The 26249-nt window shown below is 44.1% G+C and overlaps 1 protein-coding gene and 1 long non-coding RNA gene across 4 annotated transcripts in view; one reads left to right on the forward strand and one right to left on the reverse strand.

Moving 5' to 3' along the window:
• Nucleotides 1–848: 848 nt before the first annotated feature.
• LOC148535452 (galactoside alpha-(1,2)-fucosyltransferase 2-like) lies at nucleotides 849–26241 on the forward strand. 2 transcript variants are annotated; one of them, XM_088462566.1, is made up of 4 exons: nucleotides 849–1051; nucleotides 2340–2436; nucleotides 4606–4795; nucleotides 24990–26241. In XM_088462566.1, exon 4 carries the CDS (start codon nucleotides 25024–25026, stop codon nucleotides 26059–26061), a length of 1038 nt encoding a protein of 345 aa, XP_088318692.1. In that variant the 5' UTR covers nucleotides 849–1051; nucleotides 2340–2436; nucleotides 4606–4795; nucleotides 24990–25023; the 3' UTR covers nucleotides 26062–26241. The 2 variants fall into 2 exon arrangements, with proteins under 2 accessions (XP_088318692.1, XP_088318693.1); XM_088462567.1 differs by lacking the exons at nucleotides 849–1051; nucleotides 2340–2436; nucleotides 4606–4795 and adding an exon at nucleotides 17694–17830.
• Nucleotides 24931–26249, reverse strand: part of LOC148535453 (uncharacterized) — a 36981-nt gene continuing 35662 nt past the window's right edge. For both annotated transcript variants that reach the window (XR_015875382.1, XR_015875381.1), the window contains exon 5: nucleotides 24931–25130. This is a non-coding gene — a long non-coding RNA (uncharacterized LOC148535453). The remainder of the gene's footprint in view (nucleotides 25131–26249) is intronic.

The following is a 26249-nucleotide window of genomic DNA, read 5'->3' on the forward strand; positions in this document are numbered from 1 at the left end:
CTGGCTTGGATCGGGGAGCTTTGGATCTCAGAAAGCCAAACCCGCTCATCCCTAATATATATATATATATATATAAATAAATTCCTCATGTGTCCACACTCACTTAGGAATAGCAATCTTGCTGGGGTGCTACACAGACCATTGGTGTAGGAGATAATCCGTATTTTAAATAATGTATTATAAACGTAGGGGTGCACTCACCAGACTATTCAGAGAAGTAAAAACGTTCTTTATTCCATCATAACATAAGTATTCACCCTTTTCAACCTATTCGTATTCTGGTGAGTGCACCCTTACATTTACGATATATATATATATACACACACACACACACATTTTTAATAATGATGCACACATCGATGTATATAATAGGACTCTGATGGAGCAGGTAAACTGATTTCTAAATACTCATACAATTTGCTGTACACAAGAATAAATACAACAGTCCTAATGAACAACTAGAGACCATTTAGTCCAATATTCAGACACCAACAGCAGCTGTGCCTATAATACTCAGTTTTATCTCAAATAGTGTAACAGGAAAGATGGACAGCGCTAAAATAAAGTGTCTCTGTATTGGGCACACAATCCGTGTCAGTCAAATGAAAAGTTTAAAATTGTAAATACTCAAAATATTTTAATAGATCAATATGCAACATGTATACAAACATATAGAAAAAAATACACCTAAATGTTATAATAATCAAAGCCTTACAGTCAAAATATACTTGTAAATAAGTAGGAAACAATCTATATGCAGGAAGCTCAGTGGCCAGAGGAGTGAATGATAGGTCCCAGCATAAAAATAATCATAAAACAGCCACACTGCAAGTTTATGTATATCAGCTGCCCGGCCAGATTATAACAAGCAGCCACACAGCAGAGTCCAACATCATCTATATCAGACTGCTCACTGATTGCTGCTGGAAGGTTGGATTTATATCCTACGTCCATTCTACAGTCACTGCCACTCACTATTACTGCAGCTTCTTTCTGGGCAGCCTTTCAAGCATGGAGTTTTCCTCCTAAACCAAGACTGTTCATCATCCAGGTATAGTAATTTTATGCTGCTGCACTGAGTGGTTATCAGAGCTTGTGTTTTATATTTATGCTGGGAGGACCTGTCATTCACTCCTCTGGTCACTGAGCTTCCTGCATATAGACTGTTTCCTACTTATTTACGAGTATATTTTGACTGAAAAGTTTTGATTAGTGTAACACTTAGTTGTATTTTATCTATATATTTAAATACATTTTGCATATTGATCGATTAAAAAAAATTGTAATATTTACAATGTATTACTTTTCATTTGGCTGACTTGGATTGTGTGCACAATAGAAACACTTTTTTTAGCAATGTCCATCTCTACCCCCCTTGTCTAGTTTTGTAACTATACCCATTTGCCTCTTAGGGGTCAATCCTATTAGCCGTGATGATCTTGCGGGTGTGAGTCATAACGGCAGTGGCCGCACTTAATGGCCGCCCAGATCTGCTTAAAATTGCTCGCAGCCCCATAGGGCTCTGAGCAAGATTAAACGAATTCGGGCTCGGAGCGATACACAAAGGGTGCGAGGTGCCGGTCCGTTACCGACATTTTAACGCCATGGAATAGGATTGACCCCATAATATTGGGACTGTAGCAAATTAACAGTTCTGAGATCTTCCAAAAACCTTTCAATGCTGCCAGAACCCTCTTCCTGACATCTTATTTGCACCTCAGTTATTTTCATTCTTACTTTTACTAACACATGGTTCAACTATACACACATGTAATTCATCCTCCAATCTCTCCCTTGCAAACAAACGATCACCTAGTGCTGTTGATCTTCTCAGCAGATCACCATCATCTGATTCTATCCTACAATTACTGTACACATAAATGTGAAGTGGGATAAATGTGGTTTTACCATATGCATCCTGCCCTATTTACTGTACATCACCGAATCTAATTAATTTCATCCTATGAAGGATATTATCTCTGCCAGTTGGGCAGGCCTGTATTAATAATGGAGTGGGTGGAGCTGCAGTTCCAGGCCTCCCATGAAAATAGGCCTTTAGGATCTGGTGGAGATTGGCAGTGTGTACAGGAAAAAAGTTTATTTCCTGCCATCTGAGGGCCCACCAAATCCAACCCCGTCGGCACCCCTGCCCGGTTAGTAATTACTATTGTATGTGATTCTGACTTACAAGTTGGTTATCATAGTGATGGTCAGGGAAGGCCCCCTTTCTCAAGGAAGGCTATCCAGGGTGCAACCATGCCACCATGGCACATACATGGGAAGGGCATGGACGCTGGATTGATTGCCTCTAACATTTTTGGCTTCTCCCCTTCACACAGGCTTCAGCGAGTCCCGCTTGGGCTGTGGGGGCATTCTTCAAGCAGCTGCATGCTGTAGTACAGTACATAGCCAGAACAAGACCCTGATCAGCTACAGGTGAGAGGGAGAGCATTGAGGGTGGGGTTGGGACCCGAACTCAAAAAAACTATCCAATCTGGAAAATCTAAAATAAATTGGCTCTGTATACTCAATATAAAAAAGGTATTGCAAATACTACTACAACAAGGTATAGATGTGTGAATGGAACAGACTAGATTCAATTGTGAGCAATGTAACAAATTGCTTCCTATTTTATTGTTGGTGGTGCTCCCCTGAGTCAGAAATCAAAGGTTCAGAAAAGAGAGAAAGAAGACTCTTTGTTAGGGGCACTCTTATATGTATATGAATAAATTAAAATGTAACTCTTACTATATAAAGTTAGAATATATAGGGAAAATTATCAACATCAATATTTGACAATGTGTTCCTTTTTACGTGACACCTGATGGATCAACAGAATGGGATTGAAGTATTCCAGCTCAAATCCCGACAGTGGAAGGCAGACAGTAGGAGATCCCAATGCCCGGTGCTAAGTATCCTAACCCCCCTAACCCTTCCTTAGGGGTGCCTTACCATAACCTCCCACCCTAGTGCCTAACCATAACCTCCCACACTAGTGCCTAACCCTAACCTCCCCCAGGGGTTGTCAAAACATAAGCCCCCCTCCCAGCACCCTAAACCTAATCCTTCCTGGGGGGGTCTAAACCTAACCTCCCCCTTGTGGTGCCTGACCCTAACCCCCCTTCCCCTAGCCTAACCTTCCCCATGGGGGTGCCTAACCCAAAGTGCCCCTGGGGGTGCCTAAACCTAACTCCCCCCCCATCCCCAGGCTAAGTGTTAAACATGCCCAGCACATGACGATCGGGATGGCGGGGGGCGGTTTTCCGGCATCGGGATTAAGATAGGCGTTGGTATTTCAACACCTATTTTAAATCCTGTGTCGGACAGGTAGTGTCGGTATTTTGTCCGCCGGTCTGGTAACTACATCCCGGATCAACTTTATGTCTCGTATAACACTGGTCAATATTTAAAAAACTGACGTACAAAAAGAAGTAGAAAAATGCTGCGGGAATAAAAATTCACACCATGTTTGTCAAACAAGCAAAGGCGATTATTGTTAATAGCTTATAGTACATATATGTAACAATCCCTAACTGGGTTTACGTAAGAATGGGGTTTCTAGGTTCTCTCTCAGGTACAGAGAGGTAAAGAGGTAAGTATACAACAGTTTGAAGGAAAGGTATTATATATTTTATTGCAATAAAGAAATTGTATTTTGTTAGATTGCACTTTAGCAGTGAGAACGACCAGTACAATTATATCAACAATTCCAGTTACAATTTACACAAACAAATCAAGTTTTATTATTCTGGAACACCGCTGCCTTGCACTTGACAAGGATTTCACTCCTACTGTTGGTTCTAAAAGATTACTGCATGCAATACGTTCCCTACCACAGATTAACTTAAATGCTATAGCCATACTATAATGACAATGAATAAGTCTTTTAATTAGACTCTCAGTATGCTATTTCCTAAGCTTTTCTGGCCAGAAACTACTAGTTCGTGAATGAATTTAATATTAAGTCTACCTGAGTGTACACTGCGTTGCCCGTGTTATCAACTGAAAGGTTTGACTTTAGCCTGTCTTTGGTAGAAATAGCTCCACTGCGTGTAGATGTAAAAGCTGAATTGATCCTTTAATGCAATTGTCTCTCTCCTTAAGCCTGGCTGACAGACTCTGCAACTATGTTATTATATTCACAGTATAACAGCTATCCAGGGGGGGTTTTGTAATGTCAATTAAGTTGCAAGTTTGTTGCTATAACCGGTCTACTGTAACAGTTTATTAGTTGTCTCTGCTTCTACTACTACATACAGATTTGAGTTTTTTCCCTGGAGACTGACAAAGTGGGCTGCTTTTGCAGGGTTTATTATGCTCAGCTCCTGCAGCTCCCTAAGGGGACTCTCCTGCCCACTAGTCTAATAGAACAAGTCTAAGGCTCTGTGTGGCAGTTTGCGGTCAGTAAAGTCTCAGGCTATAGATGCTTAATAATTGCAACTCCCTTCCTGCACTGGTGACGGGGGAGGTTATGGCTGGACACTGTGCTGTGGGGCTGCTGCTGCCAACTAGCTGAGGGCCACTGTTAGTCGGTAGCCATGGAGAAGTGTGTGCAGCCAAGCCTCTTACCACCTCGATAACCACGACTCCTCTCCTTGCTTGCAGTGTCCGATACAGCCTCCAGAGGGCCCGGGCTAACCTCGCCTTCCCTCAGACGTCAAACACCAAGCTCCGCCTCAGCCGCGTATACTCCCGACAGTCTTCTGCTTCCTGCACCGCACACTCAGATGCCTCCCGGCCAAAGGAAGAGTCTCTCCATGACACCAATCGTCCACCCTGCTTTCCTTCTCCACAGGTAAGCAGCGCATCGGAGTCTCCTTCAGCCACCGTTACCTCAGGGAACTGCTGCGCAGTTAGCACACATACAGGGTCTTTTATCCCAATCTCTTTCTCCTTGTGAGCACTCCAAACGGCCTGCGCCTGAATTCACGCGCTGACCCTCACCACTCCACAACATCCAACGGGGGCATTTCTCCCCTATTAGTGGTCCTTGGTACAGTCTTACCCTCGAGAACCCAATATGTATCAGACTCATTATTCATTTTGCCTGAACAAAACCATATTGTCCCCACCGTGGGGGTAGTTCACAAGGACATTTTTAGATAAAATTATGTGGTACACAAATAGTCTTTCTACAATAAAACATATAGAAATGTGTCTACATATCAATATTTCTTAGGAACATTCAGTTAAATTATCAGCACAGCTTTTCCCCCAAAGTGGAATTCCCACATTTCTGGGGTACCACATATATCTACTGTTGAAAGTTTACACCTAGTTTATTGAGGGTAATTCAATTTGCGTGCAGAAAATTCTGTATCACTAATCAGTGATTATATCAAAAAGTTTGACACATATGCAGAATACTGGTAAGAGATATTGTCATATGGATGTCAAATTATTCATTTACAACATGTTAAGTTGGTAACAGCCAAATTTTTAAGAATCAGCAGAAAGTTAATCTTTGCTCTCCAATAGTAAACCCGGCATATTTTTGTTACAAATGTAACCAGAGTTTCCCAAACAGAATAGAACTTAAGATGCAGCTCAGATATATGGATGTTACATTTAGGCCCATATTCAATTAGTTTCGCACCAGCGATACTTTTTCTCATGACGGACTTTTCGCCAACATCACGTGTTTTGGGCGCGAAAATGTATCGTGCGCACCCCTGCTATTCGTCGTATTCAATTCCAAAGGACGCAAAAACGCAACCCGGCAAAACTCGAACAGTGATTTCAAAAACTGGGAAATCAGCCAGACACTCCCCAAAAGATGCACTAACACTGAGGAACAATGTACATGCCCCCGAATAGCCCTAATAAAGGTATTTGGGGTAGTGTCATTGTCTTGTAATTAGTGTCCTTGCACAAGTGGTGGTGAATATAATAAAGCAGTGTTTATTGGAGAAAAGATGTAGTCTGGTCAAATTTGGGATACTTGAAAATGGGGGCAAGCATGGTTTAAGTCGCTAAAGGAAAGTTTAAAAAAAAATTTAAAAAATGCACCTGAAGCATGCACCTGCAATCAAAAAAACACCTCCCCATACTTGCAGACCCCCAAAAGGCTATTTTGCTAATTCTTTAAGTTTGTACCCAGACTTTGCACTTTTTTGCCCCCATTTTCAAAGTAATTTTTTGGGATGTTCCTTTTTTTTAGGGCTTTTTTGATATAATTTGGGGGGTACATAATATGTTTACAGTATATTGCTCATGGCAGACCATAATTCTACTTGACATTTAGTAACAAATGAGGTTAGAGAGACAACTCATTTGTGTTCATTCATTTAGCTCTCTGATAGTAATAGTTTACAATAAATACGTCATAGATGTGGCTAGTTAAACCCAGACATAATTTGAATAAACATTCTTGCCCTTAATATATTGGCTGCAAAACATGCACTGAGGATCAATTGAGCTTTTCAATTGAGAAAAGTTATCAAACCTTTAGTAGGTTGAAAGAATCCAGGCAAGCATTACCCCTTTTACTTCTGCTTTCTTACCACCATACATAGGGTAGTGGGTGATAGATGAGAGAGTAAACTGGCACTGCCTGGGGTGAAAGATAGACGGAGATGCACTTCTACTGTTGTGACAGTGACCAGCCCGCATGTGCTACACTATCAGCTGATACCTGCACAAGACGGGGGAAGTCACGATGAGAGAGCACGAAAGTGTGATATCAAAGAGCATGTACAATATTCTGCACGTAGGTAATACAGCACTGTCCCAATTAACAAAGGTAAGGAGAAGCCGCTAGCACACAGGTTCTCAAACTGTGTCCTCAGGACCCCAAACAGTGCATGTTTTCCAGGTTTCTTCACAGAATCGTGAGTGAAATAATTAGCTCCACTTGTGTTAAAATGTGTCTGTAAGTAATTAATACACCTGTGCACCTGCTGGGTGACCTGGAAAACGTGAACTGTGTGGGGTCCTGAGGACAGAGTTTGAGAACCACTTCGCTAGCAGATTACATAACAGTCTACCTGCATATTGTTGCTCTGCGGTCAGATTCCTGAGCCGGCAGCGTCTGTTTGAGGATAAAGATGATTATAGTTTCGCCCGGCAGGCTTGTTCACATATTGAAAAGTGAGAGGGAGAGCATGTAAGTATGGGGTCTATTTACTAACCCTTGGATGAAGATAAAGTACCAGCCAATCAGCTCCTATCTGCCATGTCACAGGCTGTGTTTAAAAAATGACAATTAGGAGCTGATTGGCTGGGACTTTTTTTCCGTTCATTTTATCTCCATCCAAGGCTTAGTGTGATACCCGGAATTAGGGGGTCATAATTGTTAAACAGTCTGTGCCAAGTAAAGGGAAGTCATGAATGTTCCCCAAAAATGGAAATAAATGTATTTTATTAAAGAAGATTGTTCTCAGATAAAGTAGTCAATGGGTACGTGTGCCTGTGCTGCCCCTATAGAAGGAAGAAGATGGTGCCATCCATACAGTAAGGTCCTGCAGTATTAGGGGGAGCATGAGCACATGACTCTACCAAGGAGTCTGAGACAGGGGAGAGGTAACCCCGTTAGTCCCCCGGTGATAGGTTGATAAGTCAGTGCGCAAGGACAGGTGGAGCATTCGCATGGCCTCGTGGGAGAGAGCAGGGAAAAAGTCCAGGATGTGGGAAGACTGACAGTTGATCCCAGGAGCAACGGCCGCAAACTGTCCCCCCCCCCCTGTTGCGCTGTGGGGACTGGAGAGAGAAGAACGGTCGGCAGGTCCCTGAGGCAGTGGTAGCTGAAGAGAGCTCCGGTGCGCCGTTTACCTGATATAACCGGAGGACAGGAGCGGAAATCCAGAGACGAGGAAAGTCATGGCTGCGATCCAGAGACATTGCGGCGGCAGAAGGGACCTGATGGCAGGAAGCGGAAGCCTGTCGGGGAGAAGGCGCGGCTGAGGCGGAGTCAGTGGGATCAGCATATAGACGGAGGCGAGTCTATCCTGGGTCCTCTGGAGGCTGTGTCGGGCACTGCAGGGAACCAGGAGGTCACGGTGGTAAGAGACTTATTACACACCACCGCCCCAGCAGATAACCATTAGCAATGGCCCACTGTTAGGCAGCCACAATGGCCCCATCAGAGCAGTGCACAGCAGAGATCTTCCCCATCAGTAGCAAAGAGACACTCCTAACAAGCGACTATTAACAGCACCAAGTAATCTGTTGTCACATTGTCCCCCAAAGCAGCGGACTTATACTGATAAGTTGGATAAGCAGGGAAGTCAGTGTAAAGAAAAGGGCAGGACTCATACAGATTGAGCCATATAAAACCCGTTTAGACTCCAAGGAATGCCTCAGCAGTGTTCACACTTGTAATAAAGAGAACAGACAATCAGCCATTCATGTGGCTGGGTAAAAAGGAACAAGTTGCAACATCAGTAACAGTAATACAACACCCTGGATAGTTGCCAAATTGTTGATGCATTAATCTAGTTACAGAGACTGTTAGCCAGGATAAACAAGGAGGGACAATTGCAACAGGAATAAATTCAGCTTCAGCAATTTAACCTACTCAAAGTGGAGAGAGAGGGATTAGTGACAGTTTAAAGTCGGTGCTAGCATCTAATAACCCGAGCAACACAGTGTACACCAACAAGACTTTAGGGATATATGAGCTCATGAACTATTAGGTGTTCTGGCCAGAAAAATATTAGAAAAATAGTTAGCATACAGGCTACAAAGATAGAAACTGCTATTTTTGTCTTTACTGTTTGATAAATACACTGAGGTTATTGATAAGTATTTTTGTTAAAATGTTGCTTAAAGAGTATTGCATGCATTAATCCTTTGACATCAGTAGGAGGAGAGGTTTATTTGGTGATAGCAAGGAGGCAGTGTTCCTGAATAATAAACTTGATTTGATGTTTTGTTCGTGTGAATTGTAACTGTAATTGTTATTGGAATTCAACTTGTAATTCTTACTGCAAAAGTGCAATTTAACATGATATAATTTCTGTTACTGCAATAAAATACATAATACGTTTCCTTCAAACTATTGTATACTTACCTCTTTATCTCTCTGTACAAAAGAAAGAACCTAGAACCCCATTCTTACGTACACCCAGTGTCAGGTGGTGTTACATTAGTAAGACCCCTATATTTGAGGGAAGGTAATGTTGGGATAATTGGTATTGATTACGAGGATGAAGGAGTTAATGAGGGAGATAATTATGGATTTATGGATATAAATATAATACTGTGAGGGGGTAATTATTAATGGGGTCACTGATAGTGAATGGGGTTGTTACAATGATGCTTTGCTGACAGTCACAGTTTGATGACAGCACATTTCTGTGGGAGCACGCCCAGCATCTGAAGCACACAGTGTAGTAACATATTAAATAAGCAGTGGACATGTTGTTTTTCTCTTTCTCTTTCTCTCTCCACTCCCCCCCCCTCTCACCCCCCATGGCTGACTGAGGAAGCCCTGTCCCTTTGATTACATAATACTGCGATTTGTGGGTGAGTAGGGGCGTGGCCTAATGCCGTAATGTGCCTTCCCCCTTTAGAAAAGCTGGAACCTGAGGTAAGTGTGCTACTGTGAGAGCGTGCACACACTCCTTTCCTCCCTCTCAATCTCTCTCTCTCTTCCTGACTCCCTCTTTCCCTCCACTTTTCTCTGTCCCCCTCTCTTCCCCCTCCCTCTCTCTTCCTTTATCTCACTCTGTCTCTCTCCATCTCTCTCACTTTCTCCCCCCTCTCTCCCTCCCTGTCTCTCTCTCCCTCCCACCTTTCCCTCTCTATCCCTCTCTTAGGGGTCTATTTGATGTTAATTATCGGGGTCCGAATAATTTTATGCGAGAGCTGGAGCAATTCATCATTGCTCCAGCATGGAGCGAGCTGATCCGAAAAGCAGCTGTCACTGTTCCTTTCAGAGGAGACAAATGCGCATTTGTGATCTACGGGTCACACATGCACACAGGAGCGTATGGGGACAGCGGGCCTTTCCGTGAGAGGAAGGTAAGCAGGAAATATCTGTGATATCTCCTGCTTTACTCTCTTGATGAATGACCCGCAAACCTAATTTCTATAATTGCAGATGAAAATGTTCATTTTCCTCTGTTTTTGTAAAAATTAAGTGACAATGAATAGGCCGCTATATATTTCATTCCCTCCCTCCACTTCTCTCTCTACCTTTCCCCTTTCTTCCCCCTGGCAATTTTATTGATGCGGCCCCCACAACATAGTTGCCCTAGGGCCCTCACAAGTCTTAATCCAGCCCTGGGCCACGTCATTACTTAGTGACATGGCCGGGTATGAGATGCGCGGCGGGGGCCGGGCCCGGGAGTGATCTGGGAGGAATGGCTTGATGGTATTTTGATAGCTTCTGTGGGCTGCCTGCAGGACGGCCCAGTGGTACCATGCTGAGGACATGGTGGAGTCACTGGAGTGTCACGTGCGGTGCAGTGATGTCATGATGCGGCCGGCCCATGGATGAATAGCGCAGCAAGGGCGGACAAGAAGCTGACTGGATGCCATCCTCGGACACCTGGATGCCATCTTTGACACCATGATCTGCTGACAGATGCTATCTGCAGATGCCAGGGTATTACTGTGAGTGGCATAATGTATAAGGGGCATTACTCTGTAGCATATTGTATAAGGGGCACTACTATTTCATGGCATAATGTATAAGGTGCACTACTACTGCATGGCATAATGTATAAGGGGCACTATACTGTGTGGCATAATGTGATTGGGCTCTACTGTGTGGTGTAATATGAATAAGGGACACTACTGTGTGATGAAACATGAATAAGGGACACTACTGTGTAGTGTGACAAAAGGGACACTACCGTGAGGTGTAATGTGACTAAGTGATACTACTGTGTGACTTAACGTCACTATGGGGCACTACTATGTGAAGTAAAGTGAAAAAAGGACCCTACTGTGTGATGTAATGTGAATAAGGGACACTACTGTGCAGTGTAGTGTGACAAAGGGACACTACTGTGTGGTGTAATATGACGAAGGGACACTACTGTGTGATTTAACGTGACTATGGGACACTACTGTGTGACGTAACATGAAAAAGGGGCACTACTGTATGACCTAATGTGAATAAGGGTCACTACTGTGCAATCTAATTTCATTAGATTGTAAGCTCTCACAAGCAGGGCCCTCTTCCCTCATGTGCTTCTCCTTATACTTTCTTCTACTCCTTACTCGTCTTAAGGGCATCTAACAATTGCTTGATGACTCCCTGCTGCTTATTTTGAGCGTTATGATCGCTAATGCAGTATATTCTTGTACTGTATTGTATTGTACTGTAAGTCACTGGTTTCTTGTTAACTTATTTCTTTATTTGTAAGGTGCTGCGGAACACTTATGCGCCCTTATAAAGAGAGGATGATAATAATGTGACTAAGAGGCACCACTGTGTGGCATAATTTGAATTGGGGGTACTATGTGGCTACGCCCCTTCCCAGCGAGACCACACCTGGATTTTTCCCTACTTCACCTGTGGATGGCGGCACAAACGCTCTTTTGTCTAAATGTGTAGTTACAGCTCGGCTTTGGTGTGCACAGATGTGTCCTCTTCGTTCAGAACCCCCTGTTCTAAAAAAATCCTACAGTGAACACTATCTAATCTTCTACAACTGCTAAACTAGCGATTGGTCATTTGGGAAAATGCCTTCCCTTTTCTTTGTGTGTGTGACCTACACCAGTAATGTTTGGCTAAGGCACATGATTGAATCCCCCTGCAGGATGAGCTGTGATGTAGGTATTACTTTTTGTGTACTTGTATGTCGATATAATATTAATTATATTTGTAAGAGCATAAACTTAACCTGGGTATACACGTAAATATTTTCTGTCCAACCATCCAACTAGTTGATTGGTTGGAATGAAAATCTGGTAACGTATGGGAGTAAATGATGATCAGCAATTTGCTCCTAAATGCCAGAAAACACAGGAAAATGGTCGTCAGACAAGTTTGTTAAATGTTTGATGTAATCAATTTGTTCAAACAACAGTTTTTGTCCATTTTGGGAGCAAATTGCTGATTGTAATTTGCTTTCATACCTTACCAGATTTTCATTCCAACCAATCAACTAGTTGGATGGTTGGACAGAAAATCTTTACGTGTGGACCCAGCCTAAGTCAAAGTATACTTTGGAAAGCACTATATATAGTGCCCTCAGTGAATTAATACTAGAGATGAGCGGGTTCGGATTTCGGAGATCCAAACCCACCCGAATTTAGCAGATCTGAGTTGGATCCAAGCAGGCTCTGATGTTCCTGACTTACTCAGATCTCTCAAATCAAGGCAAAACCATAGAGACTTGGCTGTCTGTGCTGTCTGCTGTGTCCTGGCCTGGTGCTGCTTATCCATTCTGGGCTGGTGCTTTGCTGCCTGCTGTGTCCATTTGGGCTTGTGCAGAACTGCAGATACATCTGGGCTGGTGCTGTGTCCATCTGGGCCCAAGCTCTGGACTAAAATAAATAAATAAATAAAACAAAGTGTCTTTTATATGTTTTCTGTGTGCATGCGTGTTAGGCTGTACCGCACAAGATTCAGCCAGCAACGCAAGTTGCAACTTAGTGCTGCCCGACTCCAGTCGTGAGCAATCTGTGCTCTGGGCCCAAGTTCTGGAGCTGAAAAAAAATAAAAATCAATTTTTTTTTCTCATAATTGTCTGTGCGTGTTAAGGTGCATACACACGTAATGATTTTTTTTGAACGATTTAACTATAACAACGTCGTTATCGTTCAATCGTTGGAAAAAAACGTTCAGTTTCTGAGATATAACGATGAGCGTTCATGCGCGTTCCCGTTTGTAGTTTATTCTGACTGACCAACTGAACGATTTTCATTAAAGGAAGTTACAAAAATCGCAACCTAATGCTGCCCGACTCTAGTCGTCATCAGTCTGTGCTCTGGGCCCAAGTTCTGGACCCGAAAAAAAAAAAAAAAGTGTCTTTCGTATATATTTTTATCTATGTGCGCACGGCTGCACATGTGTGAATTTTGTAACCACACCTTAGCTAAACTATTGGTGCTTGTGACACTGCTTCAAGACCGCAGAAAATATGGAGGGCTTTCACATGACAGGAGAGCAAGGCAAAGAACCACATGTTGTAGCTGCCGCCAGCAGTCATCATGATAATGCAAGGCCGTCAACTTCCTTGTCCTCTGTTAAATTGTTTAAGTTTTATTTCTTAGGAAGCATAAAAATATAATTAGTATATATGTCACTACTGTGTATAACATATTCTGTATAATTTGATTTGCCTGTAAATAAAATATCAGGTAATCAGAGCTTGAACTTAATGTTTGAACTCACTTTTCGGAATTCTAATTCATACATAGGCATTTATTTGCAAAATTGTGTGTATATATATATATATATATATATATATATATATATAATTTCCAAAAATCCGGCACTCGGTAGTGCTAGTGCAGCTGAGTGTGCTCGTGTGATTGCTAACATATAGTTATAAGGGTCCTGAACAAAACAAGTCCCAACACGGCACTACTAGTACAAAGTTTTCTATTAATGGTAGTTAATACATGTCAATACTTGCATCAAATCTTCAACATGATAAATGGTACATCCACAGCATAATGTGCAACGTGACGTTTCGGGATCAAAAGACCCCGTCCTCAAGCTGCTGTGGTCTGTGAGTTGCAAATAGCTAATGAACAAGAAGAAAATGTGTCTACAACACTTACCTATATCCTCTTCTGGCTGCGTATGTGCCAAACCCGGAGACCGGCCACGCTGCTTCGTCCGTCGGGTGAGCGTGATGCGTCAAGTAGTTGCTAAGCAACCTGGACGCTGTCTCCGGCTCCGGGATATGGCTACTAAATAACAACAATGATGGAATGGCAGAGTGTATGGATACGCTAATGACCCCTAATGCCTTATTTTTTGGTACTATATATAAAGAGAATAACGGCTTAATGCCGGAAAAAGGGCAGAAGGAAAGGGAAATATATTTTGTAAATGCCGAATTAGAACCAGATAGAGGCTGCCACAATACATGGGTCATAGTAAATCAATGTGCTAATCGAGCAAGGATATGAAACTGGAAAAAGCGGCATGAATGAATGGTAATAATTCGTATGTGTCCTTCTGCTTCAGTTGTCTTTCTATTTCAGCCTTGTAGTCAGACATGTTTTGGATCACTATACTTCCCCCCTTGTCGGCGGGACGTATGGTGATGGTGTTGTCATTTTTTAATGTGGTTAATGCCGCAAATTCCTGTTTGTTGAGATTCGGATATACCTTAGCTGGTGTCGCTGTATATCTGCGAACAGTCATTAAGAAGACGCGTGTATGTTTTTATGGAGGAATTAGTGGACAAGGGGTCGAATTTAGATTTCAAATGTTTTCTGATGGCAGGATGGATTGTTTCCTGATTTGTCTGCATATTTTCTGAGTTCTGATAGTGTTCTCGTAATCTCAATTTTCTGGACATCTTATGTAAGTCGGTTTGCCATTCATAGGAGTTATGTTTGTTAGTAGGGACGAACGAGAGTCCTTTATTCAACAAATTTTCTTCAGTACTAGTTAATGGTCTGGTGGATAAATTAAACACTAATTTTTCTTTTTGGATTTTGGCTTTATGGATCCTCTCTGTTTGTCTCCCTCTTCGGGTAGGTTTGTACTTATTTCGGCTCACGCTCTTGTTCGTGCCCCTAAAGGGGGTCTCTGTGAAGTGTTCGGCTCGTCAGAGTCCGCAACCACAAAGTCGCTGTCGCTGTTGCTGGTGTTCTGTTCTTTATTAGATCTATCACGTCATTGGCGCCAAGTAGGTCGATGAGGAAATTTGCCAAAATTGCCTTGTGGTTCTGCTCCTATTATCCATCTGTACACGCGATGCTCCTCATAGTAGGCTTATACTGTCGTTAATTTGGATCTTTTGAATTTTAATAGATCTTTTCTATAATTTTCTATTTGCTGGTTCAACTTGAGCCACCATGAGGTGTTGTTAGGTTCCTGTAATGTGGTCTCATATTTAATTCTGAGGTCCTCTATTTTTGTTCGTACTGTTTTTAGCTCTTTCCCTGCTTCCTCAATGACGAGTAACATCAAGTCGAAACTGCATTTGTTAAATACTGAAATCCAGCGTCTGCAAAATTCTGGATTCATCCGTCCGATTGTGGGAATGTTCTTGACTCTAAATCCCCTTGGAATCAACTTTTGATGGAAATAATCTGATAGCGTGGATCCGTGTAATAAATAGTCGATTTCCCTCTTGCGCATCTTTAACAGTTGATGATATACTTCCTCCACTGTATCGTCTGCTTGTGATGTTATGTTTTCCTCAAAAAGGATTTTGTTAGCTTCTGCTTCTGTGAAGCTGAGTGTATCTCCTTGTTGCAATGAAAAACCCATGAAGTTGGATACTTATCTTGGTAATGATTCAGCCTGGTCCATACTGCCTGTATGTTACTGTAGAGCAGCTGATGTAGGATATCGGTAAAAATATTAATGCAGTTAAGTGCAATTGGTGCCTGGATACTGGGAGTATACTAAAAGGTGCTCCGATTACACAATTTCCAAAAATTCAGCACTCGGTAGTGCTAGTGCAGCTGAGTGTGCTCGTGTGATATCCACCAGACCATTAACTAGTACTGAAGAAAATTTGTTGAACAAAGGACTCTTGCTCGTCCCTACTAACAAACATAACTCCTTTGGATGGCAAACCGACTTACATAAGATGTCCAGAAAATTGAGATTACGAGAACACTATCAGAACTCAGAAAATATGCAGACAAATCAGGAAACAATCCATCCTGCCATCAGAAAACATTTGAAATCTAAATTCGACCCCTTGTCCACTAATTCCTCCATAAAAATATACACGCGTCTTCTTAATGACTCTGTTCGCAGATATACAGCGACACCAGCTAAGGTATATCCGAATCTCAACAAACAGGAATTTGCGGCATTAACCACATTAAAAAATGACAACACCATCACCATACGTCCCGCCGACAAGGGGGGAAGTATAGTGATCCAAAACATGTCTGACTACAAGGCTGAAATAGAAAGACAACTGAAGCAGAAGGACACATACGAATTATTACCATTCATTCATGCCGCTTTTTCCAGTTTCATATCCTTGCTCGATTAGCACATTGATTTACTATGACCCATGTATTGTGGCAGCCTCTATCTGGTTCTAATTCGGCATTTACAAAATATATTTCCCTTTCCTTCTGCCCTTTTTCCGGCATTAAGCCGTTATTCTCTTTATATATAGTACCAAAAAATAAGGCATTAGGGGTCATTAGCGTATCCATACACTCTGCCATTCCATCATTGTTGTTATTTAGTAGCCATATCCCGGAGCCGGAGACAGCGTCCAGGTTGCTTAGCAACTACTTGACACATCACGCTCACGTCATCGGTGTGAGACCCGACGGACGAAGCAGCGTGGCCGGTCTCCGGGTTTGGCACATACGCAGCCAGAAGAGGATACATTTTCTTCTTGTTCATTAGCTATTTGCAACTCACAGACCACAGCAGCTTGAGGACGGGGTCTTTTGATCCCGAAACGTCACGATGCACATTATGCTGTGGATGTACCATTTATCATGTTGAAGATTTGATGCAAGTATTGACATGTATTAACTACCATTAATAGAAAACTTTGTACTAGCAGTGCCGTGTTGGGACTAGTTTTGTTCGGGACCCTTATAACTATATATATATATAGTCTATTGTCCAGCACTCCTATTAGCAAAGTAGATCCAGGGTGCACTTTCTGACAGCCATAGGGCTGTATACATATCCCGTGTAATGTTTGAAAGGCACTCCGACGATAAAGAAATAAATTCACACCACCCGGTGTCTATAGTCAACGTTTCAGAGGACTTTAACCTCTTTTTATCAAGACATCATCAGTGCAAGGGGCCAAAAGTAATTATTGATCAGGTGCCTTTGCCAAGGAGAGGTGGAGATCGGGCAAAACTATTGCTGCTAAAAGAAGCAATGTGGACACACAAGCTGGATACGATCTATCCTCGTGGCCTTAATGAAGCCATGCATTTGGGTATGTTTCTGGATTAATAGATTGCGGATATATATTGGGGGTACACTACCTGGACTCAATATACCATTCAGCATACTTTTTTTTTTTTTGATGATGATGATGATATTATTTTTTCTGCGGCTGGCTTTTTCCTGTGGAGTCTGTGGCTTTGAATTCAAATGTTTATATGTGTTTATATTTTGTGTTGATCAGCTTGTGAGGCATTTAAGCTTTTGATGTTAGATCTGGATATGGCAATTGTATTTTGTCAACATAATGCCTATAAATATCTTGGGGGTTAAGGGGATGTCAATAGAGTCGAATTTGCTGGCAGTGAATAATGTATTATTATATATTGTACGGTGAGTCATTTAAGATTTTAATGTTAGATCTTAATATTATGTTTGTAAACATATTGGGGTTAATGAAATCTCAATAGAGTTAAATTTGCTGGCAGTGAATTTGAACACAGCTGATATAGCTAATGCATAACAGGAATTTGTATACTGGTTGCCATGACTACCTGACAGTGCAGCTGTGACCAAGACATTTACTGGGTCACATGGGCGCTGTGTATCAGTTCCTTATTTGTTTCATGTTAGTGCTGATTCTTTTGCAACACATGACTGAGATCAGACACTGTTGTAGTTGCTTATCATGATGTTAAGTTCCCTGGTAAGGATAGTGTCTCTGTCACTGATTCAGAGGGCTGGTGCAGGGGAAGTTGTGTTCTGGTTACCTTGACAACCAGATGCAGTGTGTTTCAAACCACAGGAAGTGGAAGGAATGTGAGATGCATGCCAGCATGGCTACACATTATTGTTGAAATGTATGAGGTAAGTAGATTTTTTACTTTATTGACCTCACATGATGCTTATTTATATTGACAACAGGTGAAATATTTCTAGTGATTGGGGGAGGAGTTCTTTGATTAGCTACATGGGTATATGGCCCTGATTCAGAGCTGAACGCTCTGAGCAGAACGCTCGCTCTGAATCAGGGCCATCCTATTTAAATGTGGAGCGGCCTTATGGCCGCTCGCATAGCTGTGGGTTACCACCCACAGCTTATGCGAGCGTCCATGATGATGGTCGCGATGGTCAAGACCATCGCGACCATCGGGCTTGCGACGAGACCCTTGCAGTAGGGTCTTGCTGCCGCAAGCCCAGGAGTGATTTTGGCTCTATCAGAGCCAAAGTCACTCCCACTGACATCATTACTGATGTCAGTGGGGCCGGACTCAGACGGTAGGCGTTCCCATGGCAACGCCTCCGTCTGGCAGCCACGCCCCCGGCACGCCCACCAAAGGGGGCGTGCTGTCAGTCACCATCGACAGCACACCCCCATTGGTGCGAGACCTCGAGCGACGAGAAATAGCTCGTCGCTCGCTGGGTCTCGTGCATGCGCACGACGGAGCTCCCTCCGTCGTGCACATTCTCACAACATCGACCCGCTTGCGAGCGAACTTTGCTCGCAAGCGGGTCTGAATGACCCCCTATATGTGCTGTACTTCACTTGATTTTTAACCTTGACAGAGGTCCAAGCACAGGACCGAAACGCCGGATTTTGAAATGGTGTAACATTTTTACTGAGATGCAATAAAGAGATGTTTTTAAGAAGACTGGCGAGTGCTACCCCCCCCCCTTTTTTTCTACTTTTTTATATATATATATATATTTATATATATATACACACACACACACAGTCAGGTCCATAAATATTGGGACATTGACAGAATTTTCATATTTTGTCCTCTATTCACCACCACAATGGCTTTGAAATGAAACAAACAAGATGTGATTTAACTGCAGACAGGGCTGCCATCAAAAATTGTGGGGCCCGGGACTGATAAAATAGGCAGGGCCCCCCTAGCCTCCCCCCTTGACGTCACGTTGTGCCGGCTCACAAGAAAAACTTTATTGCGGCGTATGTAGGAGGTGGAGCTGGAGGGCGGCCTTAGGGCCTGATTCAGACCCACTCGCAAGCGGCTGTCCGCTCGCAAGTGGGTCGATGTTGTGCACTGCGCATGCGCATGACGGCGGGAGCTCCGTCGTGCGCATGCGCCAGTCGCGATGAGCAAAGGACTTTCCTTCGCTCATTGTGTCTGATCAAAGGGGGGGTGCCGTCGATGTTGATTGACAGCCCGCCCCCTTTGGTGGGCGTGCCGGGGGCGTGCCTTCCTGACGGGGGCGTTCCCAAGGGAATGCCTACCGTCAGAAGCCGGCCCAGTGACATCACTAGTGATGTCAGTGGGAGTGATTTTGGCTCTGATAGAGCCAAAATCACTCCGGGCCTTGCGGTTGAGAAACTCAACCGCAGGCTCCGGCTCGCAGTGGCGATGGTCGCGATGGTCAAGACCATCGTGGCCATCAAACTGCACGCTCGTATAGGCTGTGGGTGGTGACCCACAGCTATATGAGCATCCATGAGGACGCTCCATATTTATGGAGGGCGGCCCTCATTCAGAGCGTGCGCTCTGCTCAGAGTGTACGGCTCTGAATGAGGGCCTTAGGCGGCTGGGTGAGAAGTGACTTAACTCCTTCTATGGTGCTGCATAAGGTGTGGGGGGGGGATAGTGAGGGACTAGCTGGCAACTTTCAGTTTGGGAGGCAAACACAAGCAAGTGTCCCTGGTTTTACTATGTGCCTCTGCATGCCCCAGGGAAAAAGGCCCGACACCCTGAAGGTCTAGGGTGGTAATGAGGAAGGGTTGTCCCACTGGGACCTTACCTGCTCTGATGACCTTGACGGGCACAGAGGGGTACCCTCAGCTTGCCAAGCGCTGCATCCTCACTTGCCTCTGGGCAGTAGCTTGACTTTGGCATCTACTTGACTCCCGGCAGTCTTAACTTGAACAGCAAAGAAGCCGTTATAAAATATATTGTCTTGTCCTTTCTTATACAGTATCTGTATGTACAGTATGTGCTTCCCCCTATATGTTCTGTCTCCCCTTCTCTGTATCTCACTGTGCTCCACATCCCGCATTGCGCTTCCATTTCCCAATCCTGCACTGTGCTCCCCCTTCCTTTATCTCACCCACACTGTGCCCCCTAATGTCACCCCCAACATGCTCCCCGTCCCTTATCTCACCCACACTGTGCCCCCTAATGTCACCCACACTGTGCTCCCCTTCCCTCATCTCACCCACACTGTGCCCCCTAATGTCACCCACACTGTGCTCCCCTTCCCTTATCTCACCCACACTGTGCCCCCTAATGTCACCCACACTGTACTCCCCGTCCCTTATCTCACCCACACTGTGCTCCCCTTCCCTCATCTCACCCACACTGTGGCCCCCTAATGTCACCCACACTGTGCTCCCCGTCCCTTATCTCACCCACACTGTGCCCGCTAAGGTCACCCACACTGTGCTCCCCGTCCCTTATCTCACCCACACTGTGCCCCCTAATATCACCCACACTGTGCTCCCCGTCCCTTATCTCACCCACACTGTGCCCCCTAATGTCACCCACACTGTGCTCCCCTTCCCTCATCTCACCCACACTGTGCCCCCTAATGTCACCCACACTGTGCTCCCCTTCCCTTATCTCACCCACACTGTGCCCCCTAATGTCACCCACACTGTGCTCCCCTTCCCTTATCTCACCCACACTGTGCTCCCCTTCCCTCATCTCACCCACACTGTGGCCCCCTAATGTCACCCACACTGTGCTCCCCGTCCCTTATCTCACCCACACTGTGCCCGCTAAGGTCACCCACACTGTGCTCCCCGTCCCTTATCTCACCCACACCGTGCTCCCCCTTCCCTCATCTCACCCACACTGTGCCCCCTCATGTCAACCACACTGTGCTCCCCTTCCCTTATCTCACCCACACCGTGCTCCCCCTTCCCTCATCTCACCCACACTGTGCCCCCTCATGTCAACCACACTGTGCTCCCCCTTCTCTCATATCACCCAGACTATGCCTCCTCATCTCGCCCACACTGTGCTCCCTCCTCTCACCCATACTGTGCCCCCTCCTCTCACCCACACTGTGCCCCACCTCCAACACTTACCTATTACAACACTGGACAGTCCTGCTCCCTGGCAGCTCCTCTGCTGTGCTGCTTTCATCATGCCTGAGTCCTGATGCTGGTCGGGGTCCCTGGAGAAGCTGAACACACTGCACTGACTGGGGAGGGGGCGGAGCTTCCTGATGACTCATCGGACCTCAGCCAGTGATCAGGGGAGACTGAAGCAGACAACTCAGCTCACTTCAGACTTTTCAGATCACTGGCTTAATTATCTGAGGAGTCAACAGGCAGCCGGGCCCCGCCCCCACCCCAGTGCTGCTCACAGTGCTCAGCCTCTGCTCTGACAGCTTCTCTGCTAATGCCGGCCCAAGGCCAGGTCCTGCGCATGTGTGCAGCATCTGGCTGCAGATTGCTGCCAGCACTTTGTCCTCCTGCCCAGCCAGACAGCCTCAGTGGTGGGCGGCCGCAGTGTGTTGTGAGGAGCAACTGCAGACAGGGCTGCCATCAAAAATTGTGGGGCCCGGGACTGATAAAATAGGCAGGGCCCCCCTAGCCTCCCCCCTTGACGTCACGTTGTGCCGGCTCACAAGAAAAACTTTATTGCGGCGTATGTAGGAGGTGGAGCTGGAGGGCGGCATTAGGCGGCCGGAACTGTGACACTTTTTTTCAAAGGGATGTGTGTGCCGGCCACAGCGTGAATAAGCGGAGCAGGAGGGCGGCCAGCACACACTTTTACAGTACAGTAGCAGGGAGGTAGGAGTGGGCCCCCTGTGTGTCCGGGCCCGGGACTCCAGTCCCAGCAGTCCCCCCCTGATGGCGGCCCTGACTGCAGACTTTCAGATTTAATTTGAGGGTAATTATATCCAAATCAGGTGAACAGTGTATGAAATTACAGTGGTTTCTATATGTGCCTCCCACTTTTTAAGGGGCCAAAAGTAATGGGACAAACTAAACAATCCTAAATCTAACTTTCACTTTTTAATACTTTATAGCAAATCCTTTGCAGGCAATTACAGCCTGAAGTCTGGAACGCATAGACATCACCAGACGCTGGGTTTCATCCCTGGTGATGCTCTGCCAGGCCTCTACTGCAAATGTCTTCAGTTCCTGCTTGTTCTTGGGGCATTTTCCCTTCAGTTTTGTCTTCATCCAGTGAAATGCATGCTCAATCGGATTCAGGTCAGGGGATTGACTTGGCCATTGCATAACATTCTACTTTTTAGCCTTAAAAAACTCTTTGGTTGCTTTTGCAGTATGCTTCGGGTCATTGTCCATCTCCACTGTGAAGCGCCGTCCAATGAGTTCTGAAGCATTTGACTGAATATGAGCATATAATATTGCCCGACACACTTCAGAATTCATTCTGCTGCTTTTGTCAGCAGTCACATCATCAATAAAAACAAGGGAACCAGTTCCATTGGCAGCCATACATGCCCACGCCATGACACTACCACCACCATGCTTCACTGATGAGGTGGTATGTTTTGGATCATGAGCAGTTCCTTTCCTTCTCCATACTCTTTTCTTCCCATCACTCTGGTACAAGTTGATCTTTGTCTCATCTGTCCATAGGATGTTGTTCCAGAACTGTAATGGCTTTTTTAGATGTTGTTTGGCAAACTCTAATCTGGTCTTCCAGTTTTGGTGGCTCACCAATGGTTTACATCTTGTGGTGAACCATCTATATTCACTCTTGTGAAGTCATCTCTTGATTGTTGACTCTGACACATATACACCTACCTCCTGGAGAGTGTTCTTGATTTGGCCAACTGTTGTAAAGGGGTTTTTCTTCATCATGGAAATAATTCTTCTGTCATCCACCACAGTTGTTTTCCGTGCTCTTCCAGGTCTTTTGGTATTGCTGAGCTCTCCGGTGCATTCTTTCTTTTTAAGAATGTTCCAAACAGTTGATTTGGCCACACCTAATGTTTTTGCTATCTCTCTGATGGGTTTGTTTTGATTTTTCAGCCTAATGATGGCTTGCTTCACTGATAATGACAGCTCTTTGGATCTCATATTGAGATTCGACAGTAACTGATTCCAAATGCAAATGTCACACCTAGAATCAACTCCAGACCTTTTACCTGCTTAATTGATAATGAAATAACGAGGGAATAGCCCACACCTGTCCATGAAATAGCTTTTGAGTTGATAGTCCCATTTCTTTTGGCCCCTTAAAAAGTGGGAGGCACATATAGAAACCATTGTAATTCCTACACTGTTCACCTGATTTGGATGTAATTACCCTCAAATTAAACCTGAAAGACTGCACTTAAAGCATATCTTGTTTGTTTAATTTCAAAGCCATTGTGGTGGTGAATAGAGGCCAAAATATGAAAATTCTGTCAATGTCCCAATATTTATGCACCTGACTGTATGTGTGTATATATATATATATATATATATATATATATATTTATTTATTTTAAAACTAGGGATGTGCGCAGACCCCCGTGTCTTGGTTTTGGATCTCCCCTGGTTTTGAATCTGGATTGGTTTTGCCAAAACCTCACCTCCGTGTTTTGGTTTCGGATCTGGAGTTTATTCTTAAAAAATAAAAAAAACAGCTAAAATCAGATAAAATGGGCCTTTCTTTGTTCCTACAGTATTAATAACCTCAATAACATTTATTTCCAGAGATTTCCAATCAATTTTGACTACCTCAAAATATTATTTTTTTCATCTCGTTAAGGCCAAAACGTTGCATCCAGCTAGCTGGCTAACTAAGCTAAGTGAAACAGTGGGTGACACTAACATGTGGCAGTTCAGCTTCCAATTTCCAACACAGACACAGTTTGTTATACAGTGTGGGTTGGATACACCAATAGTGCAATTACTGTGACAGCAGTGTCGGCAGAACGGGATTGCTGACTGTGTCCTCAGTACATGGAATGACGGTGCTGGCAGTGTCCTCAGTGCAGGTTATTGGTGGTGTCAGCAGAGCAGGGGGTGCCAGCGGTGTCTTCAGTGCAGGTTTGCTGGCTGTGTCGGCAGTGCAGGGGTTGGTGACGGGGTCCTCAGTACATGGAATGGCAGTGCTGCAGTGCTGGCAGTGTCCTCAGTGAAGGGTACCGGCGATGTCGACAGTGCCAGTGTTGGCAATGTGGGGGTCGCTGACTGTGTCCTCAGCATGTGGGGCAGCGGGGGATGCTGCCAGTGGGGGTGCAGGCGATGTTGGCAGCAGGGGGTGCCGGGTGCCCTCTTCTTTTGCTTCCTGACTGTGTGCATATTAAATAGGCTTAATGCTGATTGGCTGAGAGCCGTGACAGATGGCTCTCTCAGCCAATCAGCGTTAAGCCCGCTCAATACAAAACCTTGCGACCCAACAGCGGGATCGCAAAGTTTTGCCTCGGGTGAGGGATCCGGGGCAGGCAGGGAGATCCGAGCTTGGCTCGGATCGCCCCCGGATCCCCGAAATTCGGGTGGGTTTGCTTCTCTGAGAACCGAACCCGATCATCACTAGATAAAACGTATGTTAATTGAACTTTATCTAAAGAAAGTTTATAGTAAAGTTTTTGTATTTTAAAGAATTGAATTTGTGCTTTCTGTATGTTTTTTGTTTTACATGGTAAATGTGAGTTTCGTATCAATTTATAACTGTCCAGACACTATTCTATTATATGCGTATGACATTTCCTAGTATGAAATTGTTTGCAAGTTGGGTAATGTGAGCTTTCTACTGATACGGTCAGGCGGCATCTCTGTACATGTAATACAGTACTTCTGGCATAAACTAGGTGCATAGGCTACTGCTGAAAGATAACATATATTATATAGAGTTGTGTATTCTTTTGGAAGTATTTTACGCTTGCTTTATTTACGTAATATGCGTCCAAATCCCCATGAGCCAAAATGTTTGTTATATTTCATGCATTGAGGGACACTCATGACATTGTCACCACATTATTATTATTATTATTATTATTATTATTATAATTATTATTAATAAAGAAGCCTTCAGAAGAATTATATTCTTGTGTAAATTATGCAATTCACACCTGACCTCCATTTTGTCTCTAGGGCTTCCATTTGCAAGAAGTGATCTGGCTGGGAAATGAACACGCAATTCGCAAAAGCATTTTTCCTTTTCTTGACATTCTTCATTATCTTCATTGCTTTATACTGGTATGCCAAAGGGCCGAGAGGAGTTGTACCAATATTCTGCAAAAATAGCAATGCACAGGACATCCACAGTGACTATATTGTTATAAACAGGACAGCAACAAGCAAAGTCAGGCCAGATACAGTGATGTGGACAGCCCATCCTAGCTCACGTCTAGGAAACAAAATGGGGGAGTATGCAGCACTCTATGCTCTGGCAAAGCTTAATGGACAACAAGCCTATGTTTTACCCATCATGCACAGTGAGCTGGGAAAGATATTTAAGATCAAGTTGCCCGTACTTCACCAAGAAGCAGCAGATCGTATTTTATGGAAGGACTATAAGCTACGTGATTGGATGTCTCCAGAATATTTAAACATCTCTGGGCAATACGTGAAGCTTTTTGGTACACCCTGTTCATGGACCTTCTACCATCACATACGGGAAGAGATTCTACGAGAATTCACTTTCCATGATTATATTAAGGAAGAGGCAAATTCATTTCTTACAAGACTGAAAGGGGACCGGGAAAATGTGACCTACATTGGGGTTCATGTCCGCAGGGGAGATTATGTACAAATTATGCCCAAGCACAGAAAAGGTCTAGTAGCTGGCAAAGAGTACATGGACAAAGCCATGGGCTATTTCAGAAACAAATATAAGAACCCTCTCTTTGTGGTGACCAGTAATGGTATGAATTGGTGCAAGGAGAACATTAATAATTCACTGGGGGATGTTCACTTTGCTGGTGATGGCCAGGAAGGATCGCCTGCCCGGGACTTTGCCCTCCTGGCACATTGTAACCACACCATTATGACAATAGGGACATTTGGGTACTGGGCTGCATATTTGGTTGGAGGTGAGACCATCTACCTTACAAATTTTACTTTGCCAGATTCTCCTTATCTTCAAATTTTCAAGTATGAAGCTGCTTTTCTGCCAGAATGGATTGGGATTCCTGCAGATCTCTCCCCACTTTTGGAAAAGTAAATACTCCATAGTGAGTTTTCATGAGAGGTTTTAAATACGGTGTACTAGAGCAGCTTACAGGGCATATTGTGTGTCTGATGTTATGTGAAGACAATGTTTCCTCATTTAATTATTTGGGAAGAAAACTATTTTCAACACTATATTGTGCACATATGTTCAATAAATAAATGTAAAGATTCATTAGATTT

This window comes from Taudactylus pleione, unplaced genomic scaffold, assembly GCF_031769625.1.
Source record: "Taudactylus pleione unplaced genomic scaffold, aTauple2 ptg000051l, whole genome shotgun sequence".
Taxonomy (NCBI): Eukaryota; Metazoa; Chordata; class Amphibia; order Anura; family Myobatrachidae; genus Taudactylus; species Taudactylus pleione.